Source organism: Meles meles, chromosome 7 (genome assembly GCF_922984935.1).
Source record: "Meles meles chromosome 7, mMelMel3.1 paternal haplotype, whole genome shotgun sequence".
In the NCBI taxonomy this organism is placed as follows: Eukaryota; Metazoa; Chordata; class Mammalia; order Carnivora; family Mustelidae; genus Meles; species Meles meles.
Window position 1 is genome coordinate 45,414,902 of NC_060072.1, and position 13,275 is coordinate 45,428,176.

At 35.1% G+C, this 13,275-nt stretch overlaps 1 protein-coding gene across 1 annotated transcript in view; it reads right to left on the minus strand.

The window, feature by feature from the left end:
• TRHDE (thyrotropin releasing hormone degrading enzyme) overlaps positions 1 to 13,275 on the minus strand; it is a 374,398-nt gene that overhangs the window by 96,595 nt on the left and 264,528 nt on the right. The window contains exon 7 of the mRNA XM_046013805.1: positions 12,678 to 12,743. Coding sequence (XP_045869761.1) covers positions 12,678 to 12,743 — 66 coding nt within the window. The remainder of the gene's footprint in view (positions 1 to 12,677; positions 12,744 to 13,275) is intronic.

Sequence of the window (13,275 nt, forward strand, 5' to 3'; positions counted from 1 at the left end):
TCTATAGGGGTGTTCTAGTCTACTAAAATACCCCCCCTCCCTTCTGCCACTAGCTTGAAATATTACTGAGACATAAAATGAATCTATTGGCAAAACTGAAGTTTGTGGATTGCCTTTCCTGAATTCCCTGGTAAAGGACTTTGACCACAACAAGCTCACGAAATAGATAAATTATATCCTGACTGGTAAAAATACACTGCCTTTTGTAGATCAAGATGCCCACGGACAGTGGAGCTTGTACATGGAGCTCCCTCCACTTCCACTCCTTTTCTCAACCAGCCCTAGCCCTGGTGACTAGTTGAGGGAAAAAAAAAAAATGCAATTCAATTAAGATAGAAGCGTGTGCGTATTTAGAAAACTAAATAGAAATTTAGGCTGATCCTTATCAGTCATGTGACCTTGAGTAATTTTTCTATTTTCTCTAAACTTTAATTGTTTCAACTGGAAGGGATAGATAATATAGTACCTACGTAGGAAGACAGTGCACAGAAAATGACATAGAATAAGAAAAGCACTTAGAAAAATGCCTGCTACACAAAAACCCAGGGAACATTAGTTATTATAAGACCAAGTTCAAGGGGAAAATACCTCTAGAGTCAATATTTTTTATCTCACATCCAAGAGTAGTCAACATATTCTAGAGGCTAAGGAAGGGAAATGATATGGACTAACTGGAAGGAAGTTAGTGTTTAGAGGGACATTTTTTTTTAATTTTTTAAAAAAGTAAAAATGCAAGAAAAAAATTGAGGCCAACGTTTTTTTAGGTTTGAGGAACGCTTAGAAACCTTCCCCCTCCTGGCTCTGGAAAAAGAAACTAGGAGGACTCCTGAGTTGTGCAGTCTAGCGCCCTCTTTTTCACAGAGCTTTATTCAGGGGACAAGCCACTGACTATTTATGACTTGAGTGGCTCATGGAATAAAGGCACTAATTAGGGACTTCAACACAAAATAGCCATACCTAAGTTGGCATGAAGCTGCAAACACACTAACATTCAGGTGACCAGAAAGACAAGGCTTGGACAAGATATATATCAAACACTCACGCAACATGGGCTCTCTCACTTCTTTCCCACTCACTAATCAACCCACACCAAGAAACCAACAGGACTGCGTGTCAGTGTGGAGGAGAGAACAAAGGGTTCTTCACTCCACATTCTGGACTGAAAAAGTCCCCTGGAATATCCTCGTATTAATTAGGGGAATTCAATAAGCACAGATTGAATTTCCCATATGCTCAGAAGCATGGGGATTTCTTCCAGTCAGTGTTAAAATCATTATACTTGTTAATATATTGTTTATCAATGGTGGCTATTTGTCTATCAGATCCTTTCTGGTTTTATTCCCCTGATTAGCTAGCTTATGTTTCATAGCTCATCTTAACCGGTTCATAGCAAACTGGCGCGTCTCCTTTACAGCTCTGTCCTTCAAGTTCCCTAGTTGGCAAAACCCCAGTCCTGGATGAATCCAAGCATGTGCCTTCTCTAAACCTTCACCATGCCGCTGAGCATCATGGAAGAAAATAATGCAATTGAATAGTTTAGTTTTATTATAAATTCATAATTCCCAAACTCAAGTAGGCACTCAGTACAATAGTCATGCCATCTACTCTTCCCAATCTTCAATCTCCAAACCTCTCTCCTGCCCAGGCTTATCCCCTACTTTAAGCTACTGACTTTGCTATAGAAAAAAATAGAATTCATCAGAAAGGAACTCCCTCATGTTCCCATTTCCAAATCCCCAAACTTATTGGAAGTGTATCTCTTATCAGAGACCAGTTATTTTACCTTCTCAAGGACAAACATCCCAGTCATCTCTCACTTCTCTAGTTTCTGTCCATCAAGCTTTTCCTCTCCTGACTCCTTCTCCACCAGCCTAACTTGGACAACGGTCCCCCATCTTTAAAAACAAAATAAAACAAAAACTATCCTCCTCTCACAACCTATCCTGGTTTTCTGATCTCTTTCCTCGGCAAATTTCTTTAAATTTTACTCTCCAGACACTGTTTCCACTCAGACAAAAACCCGTGCACTCTTTAAGCCATTCCAGAGATAATCAGTAAATTTGCAAGCTGCCAAAAGAAACACTTTTCAGTCTTCACTCCAACTCCCAGTTGCATTTAACCTCATCGATCACTTTCTTGAAATAAGCTTTCTTTTGACTTGGGTGACACCGCACTCTTGGTGTCCTGCCTGCCTCTCCTGCTGCCGCATCTCCATCTCTAGCCTTGGGCCCCTCCTCATCTCTCAACCTCCAGTTGTTCAAGCCCCACAGGGCTTGTTTCCTGGCCTTTGCCCCAGAAACATTCTCAGGTACCCCCTCTTCCTCACCTCTCATACATACCCTTCACCCAATCTTTCCCCAGATCCATCTACTGGACCTTCAAAAACATTTTGAATCCATGTCTCTGTGTATTTACTGACTATTTATGCTGCCATCATCTCTCACCTGAATCTTCAAATATCTTCCTAATTTTATTACCTGATTCCTGTCTTGGTATGCTGATTGCCCCAGTCCCAGTGTATTATTATAAGTTGCCAAACAAATATTTTAAATATAAATAGAACCACATCACATCCCAGCTTAAAACTGTTTAATAGCACCCTGCTGCACTCAGAATAAAATCCAGCCTTCTTAGCACTCGGTACTGCGTGAATACTTCCTGTCCTCCTCTCCCACCTTCTCTCCCGTCCTTACTAACTCTGTTGAGCCACACCAGCTTCTTTCTTTTCCTAGAAGTTGCTCAGTCCTTGGCCTCAGCCCTTTGCACAAGCCCTTCTGTATTTCCAGGATGATCTCCTTCCTCCCCCAGGTTTCTCTTGAACTCCAGACCTCCGTATGGATACCTTCTTCTTAAGGAGTTCCTGAGCACCCAATCTAAAATTGCCTGACCCATCTGCCCATATGTTCTCTCACAGCATTCTATTTGCTTCCTTCCCAGCATTTCTCACATTTAGTAAATATATATATGTATTTGCTTTTTTCCTGTTTAGGGTCAATCTTATCCTGTTACATATGATTTGTGAGATCAGGGACCATCTCTGCTGGGGGTGGCATGCCCTAAATACTCGGTACTTATCACAGTGTCTGACATAGAGTGGGTATGTAATAAGTTTGTGTGGAATAGATGAATAACCGAACATGCCTGACAGGGGAGCAACATGTGCTGTGCGTCTAAAACAAAGCACAGCTGGTGCAGGAAGTGAAATCACAATGTTGGTTTATTAGCACAAAGCATTAAGGAAAAATCTTAGCACTATTATGAGCTATGGTTCTTTCAGGGGGAAAAAATGATCTGTGAAATAATCACAGCGAGAGACCTTGAGCAGAAAAGAACAGTGAATATAAGAGCCTGATTGCAAGAGGCAATGAGATTCAGGATGACAAATGAACATCGCCATTTCTTTGTGTGTCATACTAGCATGGAGCCCCCTCTTCCATGGACGGAAACACAGAGGTAGACCAAATGTTCTGAATGCACTTGAACCTTTTGTAAGTCATTTTCCAAAACACATAACTTAGATCTTTAGCACTCCTCCTAAGCCACTAATTTATAACATGGGTTTTTTCACCATAATACTAAGATATTTAGAATCACGAGGGAAAAGGAATGTGTAGTAAATATGTTATGGTTTGTTATTTTTACTGTATAGCCATTTATACAAAATTATGAAAAAGGGAGTAAAACTTCAATCTTCAAATGGCTAGGAACGTGGGTGATTATGTCACCAAAGAGTGAAATGCAAGAGAATATATAAAGTGTTTCCAACATCATTTATGATAAAAAACATACACACTGAGATAGCAATTGGGTAATTTTTTACTTACTTAATTAGTAAGAAAATTATTCTGGAAAATAAGACCTAAGGCTGTTTGCTTAGTGCATTATAAAAGGAGAACTTTTAAACTTTACTTCTACTACTATATACTGGCTTAACATTTTGGAAGAAAAATTGAGAATGTGATTCCAGAAGTGGATATGAAGAGACAACCAAAATGTAATAGGAAAATCTATCATTTGAAGACCATGACAGTATTGTTTATTTAACAGAAACTGGAAAGTGATCTGGATGTTCACAAACAAGGAAAAAACTAAATATATTATGGCACACCCAGTATTAACCTATATAATAGCATCATCTAGCAGTTAAGAAAACATGAGTAATGGGAAAAACCACCTTTCCAACTCAGGAAGGTTCTTTTTGCATCAAAACTTACAACATTGCCAGATAGGTGGTTCTAGGCTATTACATGAAAGTTCTGAAAAGAGAACATTAAAGGAAAAGAAAAAGAAATTAACAGAGGAAAAGAAAGAAAACTGCTGACGTAGGTGTTATAACAGGTCAGGGAAACAGATGCCTGGGAGACAAGTTTACTGTATCCTGCATTAGCGATCTAATCAATGGGTACATTCCTCAAGGAGTGAGAGACACTTTGCAGATTGGTGTACCCATGGCAATGCAGATTTAGAGATTGGTGTACGTTTGCACACATATCCACATACAAGTATATCCACTCGTCAACCAAAGGTGTCTAAAAATTTCACAGATACAATTTAAATAAGGTTATCTAAGACATCATTTTATAGGATCAACTCTATATAGCTAAAATGTATAAAATATCCTGAGCCCTTAACTAACAGGTAAAGGAAAACCAATAAATATAACTTTCTAAGACTTCCTATTGAGCTGGGTAAATGCCTACAGGATGACCAAATAGAGATATTTGTCATTAATACTAAGGGCTTTTTAGTTAATGCTATGTAGTCATAGTGGTCAGTTAACAATATTGAACTCAAAGGCAAAATGATAAGGATTCAATCAGTAGCTGTACGTAAACAAATGAGATGAAATTGATGAAATGGAAGCAATTTCTCTCTGACTCAGAAATATGAATAACTACTGCTAATTTTTGAAGTATTTGCTTTTTATTAGAGATTGTATTCTTGATTCTCAAACCCATGTAATCCTTATAATTAATATTTTTCTATATTAACATTCTCAATAATTTTAGCTTTCTAGTTAGGTCTATTAAATGCTAATTAGGTCAAATCTAACAACTAAAAACACCAGCAATGATAACACTATTATCATATGGTATTGAGTTGATCACAACAAATTAGTGAGCACTGTTAACCTTTCTACCTCTAGTATAACTAAAACTGCCCAGTGATTTAAGTGAGACATGGAGAAATTTGGGCAAAAGCTTTCGGTGGTTATTCACTTTAGATTAAGCATGACTCAGTTATCATCTGGATGAAAACACAATACTACCTCTTCAGAAGGGAAATGAACTTCGACACACAGTCTCTGTTCCTCTATTATTCTATGACTTTGCATTTTTCCAAAAAATCTACATGCAAGGGAGAAAACGCTCTCTCAGAAATGCAAGCTGGAAGTTATTGAATAAAAATCCTGTGTACACATGTTAACATAGAACTTCTCACTGGAACACAAGTTATTGAGTATGTTGTTGCTACTAATAATCCCTCTGGCTTTGTGCCTGTCATTACCTTCAGGCTATCAGAACTTTATGAGCACAAACCAATAATAATGATATTTCCCTTTTGCTTTTTATCTACACCTCATTGCCTTACATTGATTTGCATAAGCAATTTCTACCCTGATAATTGGAGCCAAACATCTTGTTCTGGTTTATCTTATGGAAAAGAGCAGTTAAATACTAATCAAGAGAAATCTTTTTTATTCAACTACATTTTAGATGATATTGAATTACCCTCATTGGTTGAGCAAGAAGGTAACTCATTTTCTGACATGGATTTCAAGTCTTGAGTTTATATCAAGCTTAATAATGATGTTTCTTCACAATTTCAATTCCCTGATGTTGACTCATAATAACATGAAGAATGGTGTCGTGAGGTTCAAATCATTATAACAATATTGTTTTGTTTAAAAAGAAAAAGCAACAGTACTATGTAATAATTATTTTTTAATAGCTACTGAGCCAATCAATGTTATCTGAGGGTTTCATAATTATAGCTTTATTCTTTTATTTCCAGAAAAATAAGAGAAAAGGAGAAAATATAACTAGGAGATTAAAACATGTAAAAAATGAAATAAGAAAGGTCAATGCCATGTAAAAAAATTCTTTCTAAAAGAATCATTACTTGAATCACTTCAGAAATAAGCATAGTACTTAAATAGAATGAGGATTTGAGCTATAGGAACTTAAATTATAAAAACACAGTAAAAAAAAAACCACACAGTAAAAGAAGTGCATCTTAAATTATTGATCATATGCATAAAGAATTATTACATGTGGATGAAAATTAACAAATATGCACTGAAACAATCAAATACCGAGGAAATAAAAAGATGTAAGGACTGCTGAAAGATTCAGCAATACTTAAACAGGATTATGGTCGAAGAAGGAGTGAACTATAACCACACTCAGGAGACCACAGTGTTACCAAAGACAACAGAAGAAAGTCTTTCAAAGCACTTCTGGATAAAGACTATGGATTGAACAAACCCATCTAATTTCACTCACTCCCTAACAAACCTAAGTAGAACAATACTGAGTGTATAGGTATCATCAATTCTTTTTTTTTTTTTTTGGTATCATCAATTCTTTGTGATAACTAAATATCTTGATTTTCTGAAGTCTAGCAGGAGCTTTCCTAACATTTACTCCTCTAACCCTCCCAACAGTTTTAGAAAATTCATATACTCTGTGTTAAATCCCTTTCTTTTGAAAGACCCAGAATGGATTTGGTTTTGCAACTGTATCATGGGCCAGGAGTGGTATGTTCCAGGAAATAGACCCTCAAAGATGGGAATCTATAATCTGGATTTGTGCCTTGATTATATTTAGATGAGGTAATATCATTGAACATGGGTAATAAGGTCCTGGTAATCTATGATTTTCAGAGTCAACCAGTTTCTTAAATTATCATCTGTAGGGTGCCTGGGTGGCTCAGTGGGTTAAGCCTCTGCCTTCGGCTCAGGTCATGATCTCAGAGTCCTGGGATCGAGTCCTGCATCGGGCTCTCTGCTTGGCAGGGAGCCTGTTTCCTCCTCTCTCTCTGCCTGCCTCTCTGCCTACTTGTGATTTCTCTCTGTCAAATAAATAAATAAAATCTTTTAAAAAATTATCATCTATAGTTGTCTAAATTGAAGAAGAGGCTTTGGGAAAACAAATGATTGCTTCAACAGGACATTACCAGAGCATACAGAATTACAAAGTCTTTGAGAACAAAGACTATTTCTGACAGGAGGGAATTGGGATGGGGACCTTGAAAGTATAAATTTCACTGAGCCTCTTTAAGGGTCAAAAGCAGCTCTTCCTGTCTCTGGAAAAGTTAGTTAGTTACCACTAGTTTGAATCCCTGATAATGGTACTCATGGAGGGGGAGGGAGGAATGCTGATTCTCTAAACCAACATCCAATATATCTCAATGCCATCAGACCCACAGGGACAGTTGACTCCAGCTGATTCCAGGAATATAAGTAGAAATTCTTACTTTCGAAAAGATAGCATATACACTAAAAATCACCAAGAAATTTCAAAAAGCCCATAGAAAATGTCATCTGAGACAACTGTAGCTTCATCATAAACACATAAAGTATCCAGTGCAAAATATGAAAGTGTAACAAAATACCAAAGATAACTAAAAAGCAAGGGAAATAGAAGCAGTTTCTTAGCAGTAGGCAAAAAGAAACATCACCAGCAAAAATTCCCTGTAACAAAAAATGCTGGTCTGGTTTGACTATAGTTATAGCACTATGCACATTGAAGGCCATTAGCCTTAATATTCAGATAATAACTAAGGATTCAAGAATAGGGAGTCACTCACTTTTGCACATCTGGTTTACAAATTTTTCTATCAAAATAGTTGTTCCCAAATTAAAGTATCAAACCCAAATTATCTAACCAGTAAAAAATGCATTAAATAAATCTTACATTTGGAGAATCTGAAGGATGAAAAAAACCTTGAGAGTATTTAGTCCAACTCTTGCATTTTATAACTATGGAGTCAGGAATCAAGAAGATTTCATGATTTGTAGAAAGCCCAGCATTAATTGGAAACAAAAATGAGAATCGTTTTCATTGCCTCATGCTTCTTAAAATACACAAGCTATTATTCTAGGAAATGGATTATGTAAAACAGTAGATACAGAGTTTGCAAAACTATAAACATATCTATGTTTTAAAAATATATTACTTATGAGGACATACCTAATCCAACAAGGGTTCATGCTTGATTTGCTCTACATTTCATTTTCAATTTAAACATCAAAACAGAAGCCTACTTGTTAATGGTAACCAGGGCTAATTTTTCAGAACTATATATACTATCTATTTTATAACTATGTATAACTATCTATAGTTATTTTATAACTATATATACTATCTATATATATATAACTGTAATACTATATACTATATATGTATATATCTATACATATATACATGTATACATATAGATATGTATATATCTATATACTACATATGTAGTATATAGTATATAGTACATATGTGTATATATCTATACATATATACATGTATATATATAGATATATACATATCTATACATTTATACATGTATAGATATGTATATATCTATATACTACAAAGAGAAGTTTTTGAGGCAATTTTATTTATTTATTTACTTTTTTATTTAATTTATTTTTAGCGTATAATGCATTATTTGTTTCAGGGATATAGGTCTGTGATTCATCTGTCCTATACAACACACAACATTCATCACAACACATAACCTCCCCAATGCCCATCACTCAGGCACCCCATTTTTTTAACCCCCCCACTCTTCCAGCAACCCTCAATTTGTTTCCTAAGATTGAGAATCTCTTATGGTTTGTCTCCCTCTCTGGTTTCATAGTTTCATTTTTTCCTCTCTTCCTCTATGATCCTCTGCCCTGTTTCTTAAATTCTGCATATCAGTGAGGTCATATCATAATTATCTTTCTCTGATTGACTTTTTTGCTTAGCATAATACCCTCTAGTTCCATCCACATCAGTGCAAATGGCAAGATTTCATTTTTGATGGCTGCATTAATATTCATATATATGAATATTAATATTATAATAGTAATATATATATATACACCACATCTTCTTTATTCATTCATCTGTCAATGAACATATGGGCTCTTTCCACAGTTTGGCTGTTTGTGGACATTGCTGCTATAAACATTGGGGTACAGATGCCCCTTCAGATCACTACATTTGTATGTATCTTTGGGGTAAACACCTTGCTTGCGCCCAATCTCATCTGATCTTGGAAGCTAACCAGGGTGAGGCCTGGTTAGTACTTGGATGGGAGGCAATTAATTTTAAAACTATGTTAAACTGAACCATTTAAGCATCAAATAAAATTTAAGAAACAAGGGAATTAGACAAAAAAAATCAAGAAGACCAGACCAAGGAAACCTGTGATTATTCTGTATGAAACTATTTATTAGGGGGTGCCTGGGTGACTCAGTCATTATCTGCTTTCAGCTCAGGTCCTGATCCCAGGGTCCTGGGAGCGAGCTCCCATTGGCTCCCTGCTTCACAGGAAGCCTGCTTCTCCCTCTACCACTCCCTCTGCTTGTGTCCCCTCTCTGTCTCTCTCTCTCTCTGTCAAATAAATAAATAAAAATCTTTAAAAAAAAAAGAAAGAAACTATTTATTAGAATTTCTAATAGCTGATTAAATGAATCATATGGTTATTAGGAACAGAACTTTTCTCAAAGTCTCTAGAGTGCCTTCCTACTGTGGAATATATGGGTGAAGTGATACAAGATAATACAAAAGGTAGATGAATATAGTTGAATTGACACTCAGATACTTTGTAAGTTAAATACAAACATTTGAATTGATCCAGAAATTTTCCAGAAACGTACTACCTTTCTATATTACTTTTATTACATTTAAATATAAGTATTATACTTATATAAATTATTTTACAGCCATTAATATCTGTTATATATTAATATTTATATTAGATTTTAAATTTTATATTTTGTATATTATACAATATATACAATTAAACCTTGAACAACATGGGTTTGAACTACACAGGTCTACTTATATGTGGATTTTTTATCATATAGTATTGTTAAGGTATTTTCTTGTCCTTAATATTTGATAACACTTTTTCTCCAGCATACTTTATTGTAAGAATATAGTATATAACAGAACATACAAAGATGTGTCAATTGGCTGTTTATGTTATCAGTAAGTCTCCCAGTCAACAGTAAGCTACTCATAGTTAAGTTTTTGATCATCAAATTTATATGCAGATTTTTGGCTGTGTTGGGGGGTGTGAGGGAGTCAGTGCCCCTAACCTCTGCATTGTTCAAGTTTCAACTGTATATATTTTATATATTTCTGGTTGTATTTGTAAAAACTATTAGCCTTGTTTCCGAAAAGGTCTTAGGATGAGTCGTGAGGATACAAAAACTGTAAGAGAACACAAATTTTGGTAGAAACCTCCAGTATAAGATTGTTCCTATGCAGAACATGAAAGGTCCTAGTAAAAAATGAAGAAAAAAAAGAGGAAAGGAAAGGCAAGAAAAACAGAGGGAAGAAGGGTGGGGAAGGAGAGAGAAAAATGTATATGAAAAAAATACTATTTCTAATCTGGGATTGACTACAAACCTAACCCTGGGTCTGTCTTCAACCTAAACTTCTATTTGCCAACATAGAAACAGACACGGTTAATGTAAAAACAATTAATAGATTTTCCAGCAAAGGTAAGCATTGACAGTCTAGATTAGCTCCTACAACAACATGTAAACCAAGACTCCCCAGAGCCTTGTGGATGGGAAATATATTAAATCAACTCAGTGACCACTCAACACCATGACACAAACGGTCTGTTCAGGAGGTCATTTCCAAAATGTACCCCATACATCTTCATGCACAAGAGATGATAATTTATCACCTAGACATAGAGATCTACTGTGAACTAATCCAAACTGCTGATGATACACTAAATCAGTTTGAGTGATGAGTATAAATAAAGCTGCAAGCAAAGTACTGAAGGATACAGATCTTTCTGATCAATGAGATGTCACAAGGCAAATGAAATGCAATGTTGACAAACATGGAGTCCCCTCAGTTGAAAATTAACCACCTCATGTATCAGAGCATAAAGGCACACATTAATAAAAGTTTACTATTATAGGAGTCCGAGGCTATATTCTTTTTCAGATAAAACTGAAGAGACTGAGTCAGTAGTACAGGGTGTACTAAAAATTGATATATTTTTGCATACCACCAAAAAAGCAACAGGGTAAAGAAAAACTTTGCAAAGCAGTAATCCTTCCCAAATAATATAACTAGAGTTACTCAATCTGCTGAGCAAATCCAGACGAGGAAAAACAATAAAAATTTTATACAGAAAGTGATTTCACATCAACTTGCTACCAGGAAATCAAATTCAATTTGTGTTGCCCTTATGAAAGCTTATTTTCTAGAACTGTCACACTACAACTTCAATAGGGACAAACAAAGGATTGGGGATAGGAAGGACATTCCTCCAGACAGTTGATATTCATGGAGGGCACTCCTTGAGAAAAAAGATTTTCCCAACTATGTGATCAGAATGGAGACTTCAGCATCCAGCAAATAGGTTCAATAGAATTCAGCTATTCTGAAGGTGTCCCGACTGGAAAGAGCTGATTAGAGTAAATTTCAACCCTTGCTGGAACAAATCTGTAAGAATATTTTCTAAGGGAAATTAGTCTCCAACAAATTTATATATTTTTTCTTCATTGTGTTAAGTATATGTAACTTTGTCATAACATATTCAACTCTTGCTTTGTATTTTATCTTTTAGTTTATTTTAGGTAAAGATAGAATTATACTACTAAGATATGACCTAATCCCATACGTGGTTTATTTAAATTTCAAAATGAAAAGCTTACTAAGAACAGATAAGATTGATTGCTCTCTCTGTCTTAGCATAATTGTATTTCAGGTGAACATCAATTTACTTTAAAGGACACTTCTAAGTAGCAGAATGCATCATAAATAATTCATCAATCACAGCTGCTAGAACCATGATTTACTTCAACAGATTCAATGGAATAAAAGTTCTATTTTTCCATATTTGTGTATGCTTTAAAGTGTTTAAGGTCCCTCCTTTTAAAGAATCACTGTTAGATTACATACTGCATACTTAAAATGCAGTCTGATAACACTGGGTTTTTTTGTTTATTCTAAAACATATTTCCAATTTTAAAAACATTTAAATATCTTCAGAACAAATAAAAATTTACGTATTTCAACAGTAAAACAACAGCAACATAAAAGAACAAGTCTGAAAAATTGGCATTAAGATTTTAAGTTTAACATAATTTATTTTCACTTTACATTAACTTTTATGTCAAAGGAAAAGTGAAGTAGGCTTTTAGAACATCGTATACCGATTATTTAGAATCTCACACATTTGAAAAATACTTCAATTTAAAAATGCATATTGAACAGATCTAAATTGCATAACGATTCAAGTTCTACCAGTTGATACAGTGAGAATCCTATCTACCACTTTCATTTGTCATATGGAAAGACACTGCTTACCTTACTCATCTTAAAGCTTTCCATCAAACGCAGCAATTTGTATTGGCAATTTCTCAAGCTGTGAAATATCTTTAAAATAAATATATTGACAAGGAAAATGTGAGAAAAAGTAGAAAGTGTTTTACTCACTTGCAAACCCCTTTGAAATACTGAATGGCCCATAAAATTAGCCAGCATTCTAATTAGAGCAGCACCCTGTAGGAAAAAGTATTTAAAAAGAAAAAAAAAAGAAAAAGAAAAAAATTAATCAAATACCATGATTCAATAATTATCCTATATCCATTAAAATATCTGCTTCCATCATGCTATTGTATTCTTAGAAATAGAAAAGATGCAAGAGAATCATGAATACAACATCCCACCTTACAGGTAACAATTGAATATTTATTTGTGGATCTAAAAGTTCCATGGATATAAAACCACTGACTTCTGGACAGTTTCCTGGACAGAGTGAGTATCTCAAGGCAATAATAAGCTGTAATTCAGGAGTAATAAAATTTTTATTGGACACCGTCTATGATGGAGTTAATAAAACATGGTTCTTGTTCCTACAAGCTCATAATCTACTAAAAGAGGGATACCCCTGTTAATAAATAATCATATTAAAATAGAGCTTTAGAGTAACATAGGTACTTACTCTACCTCTGGCTCCACTAAAAGTTGAACTATAAAAGTGGAGAGTAGAGACTACCATGTATTGAGACTGCTTGGGTTCAAATCCTGGCTC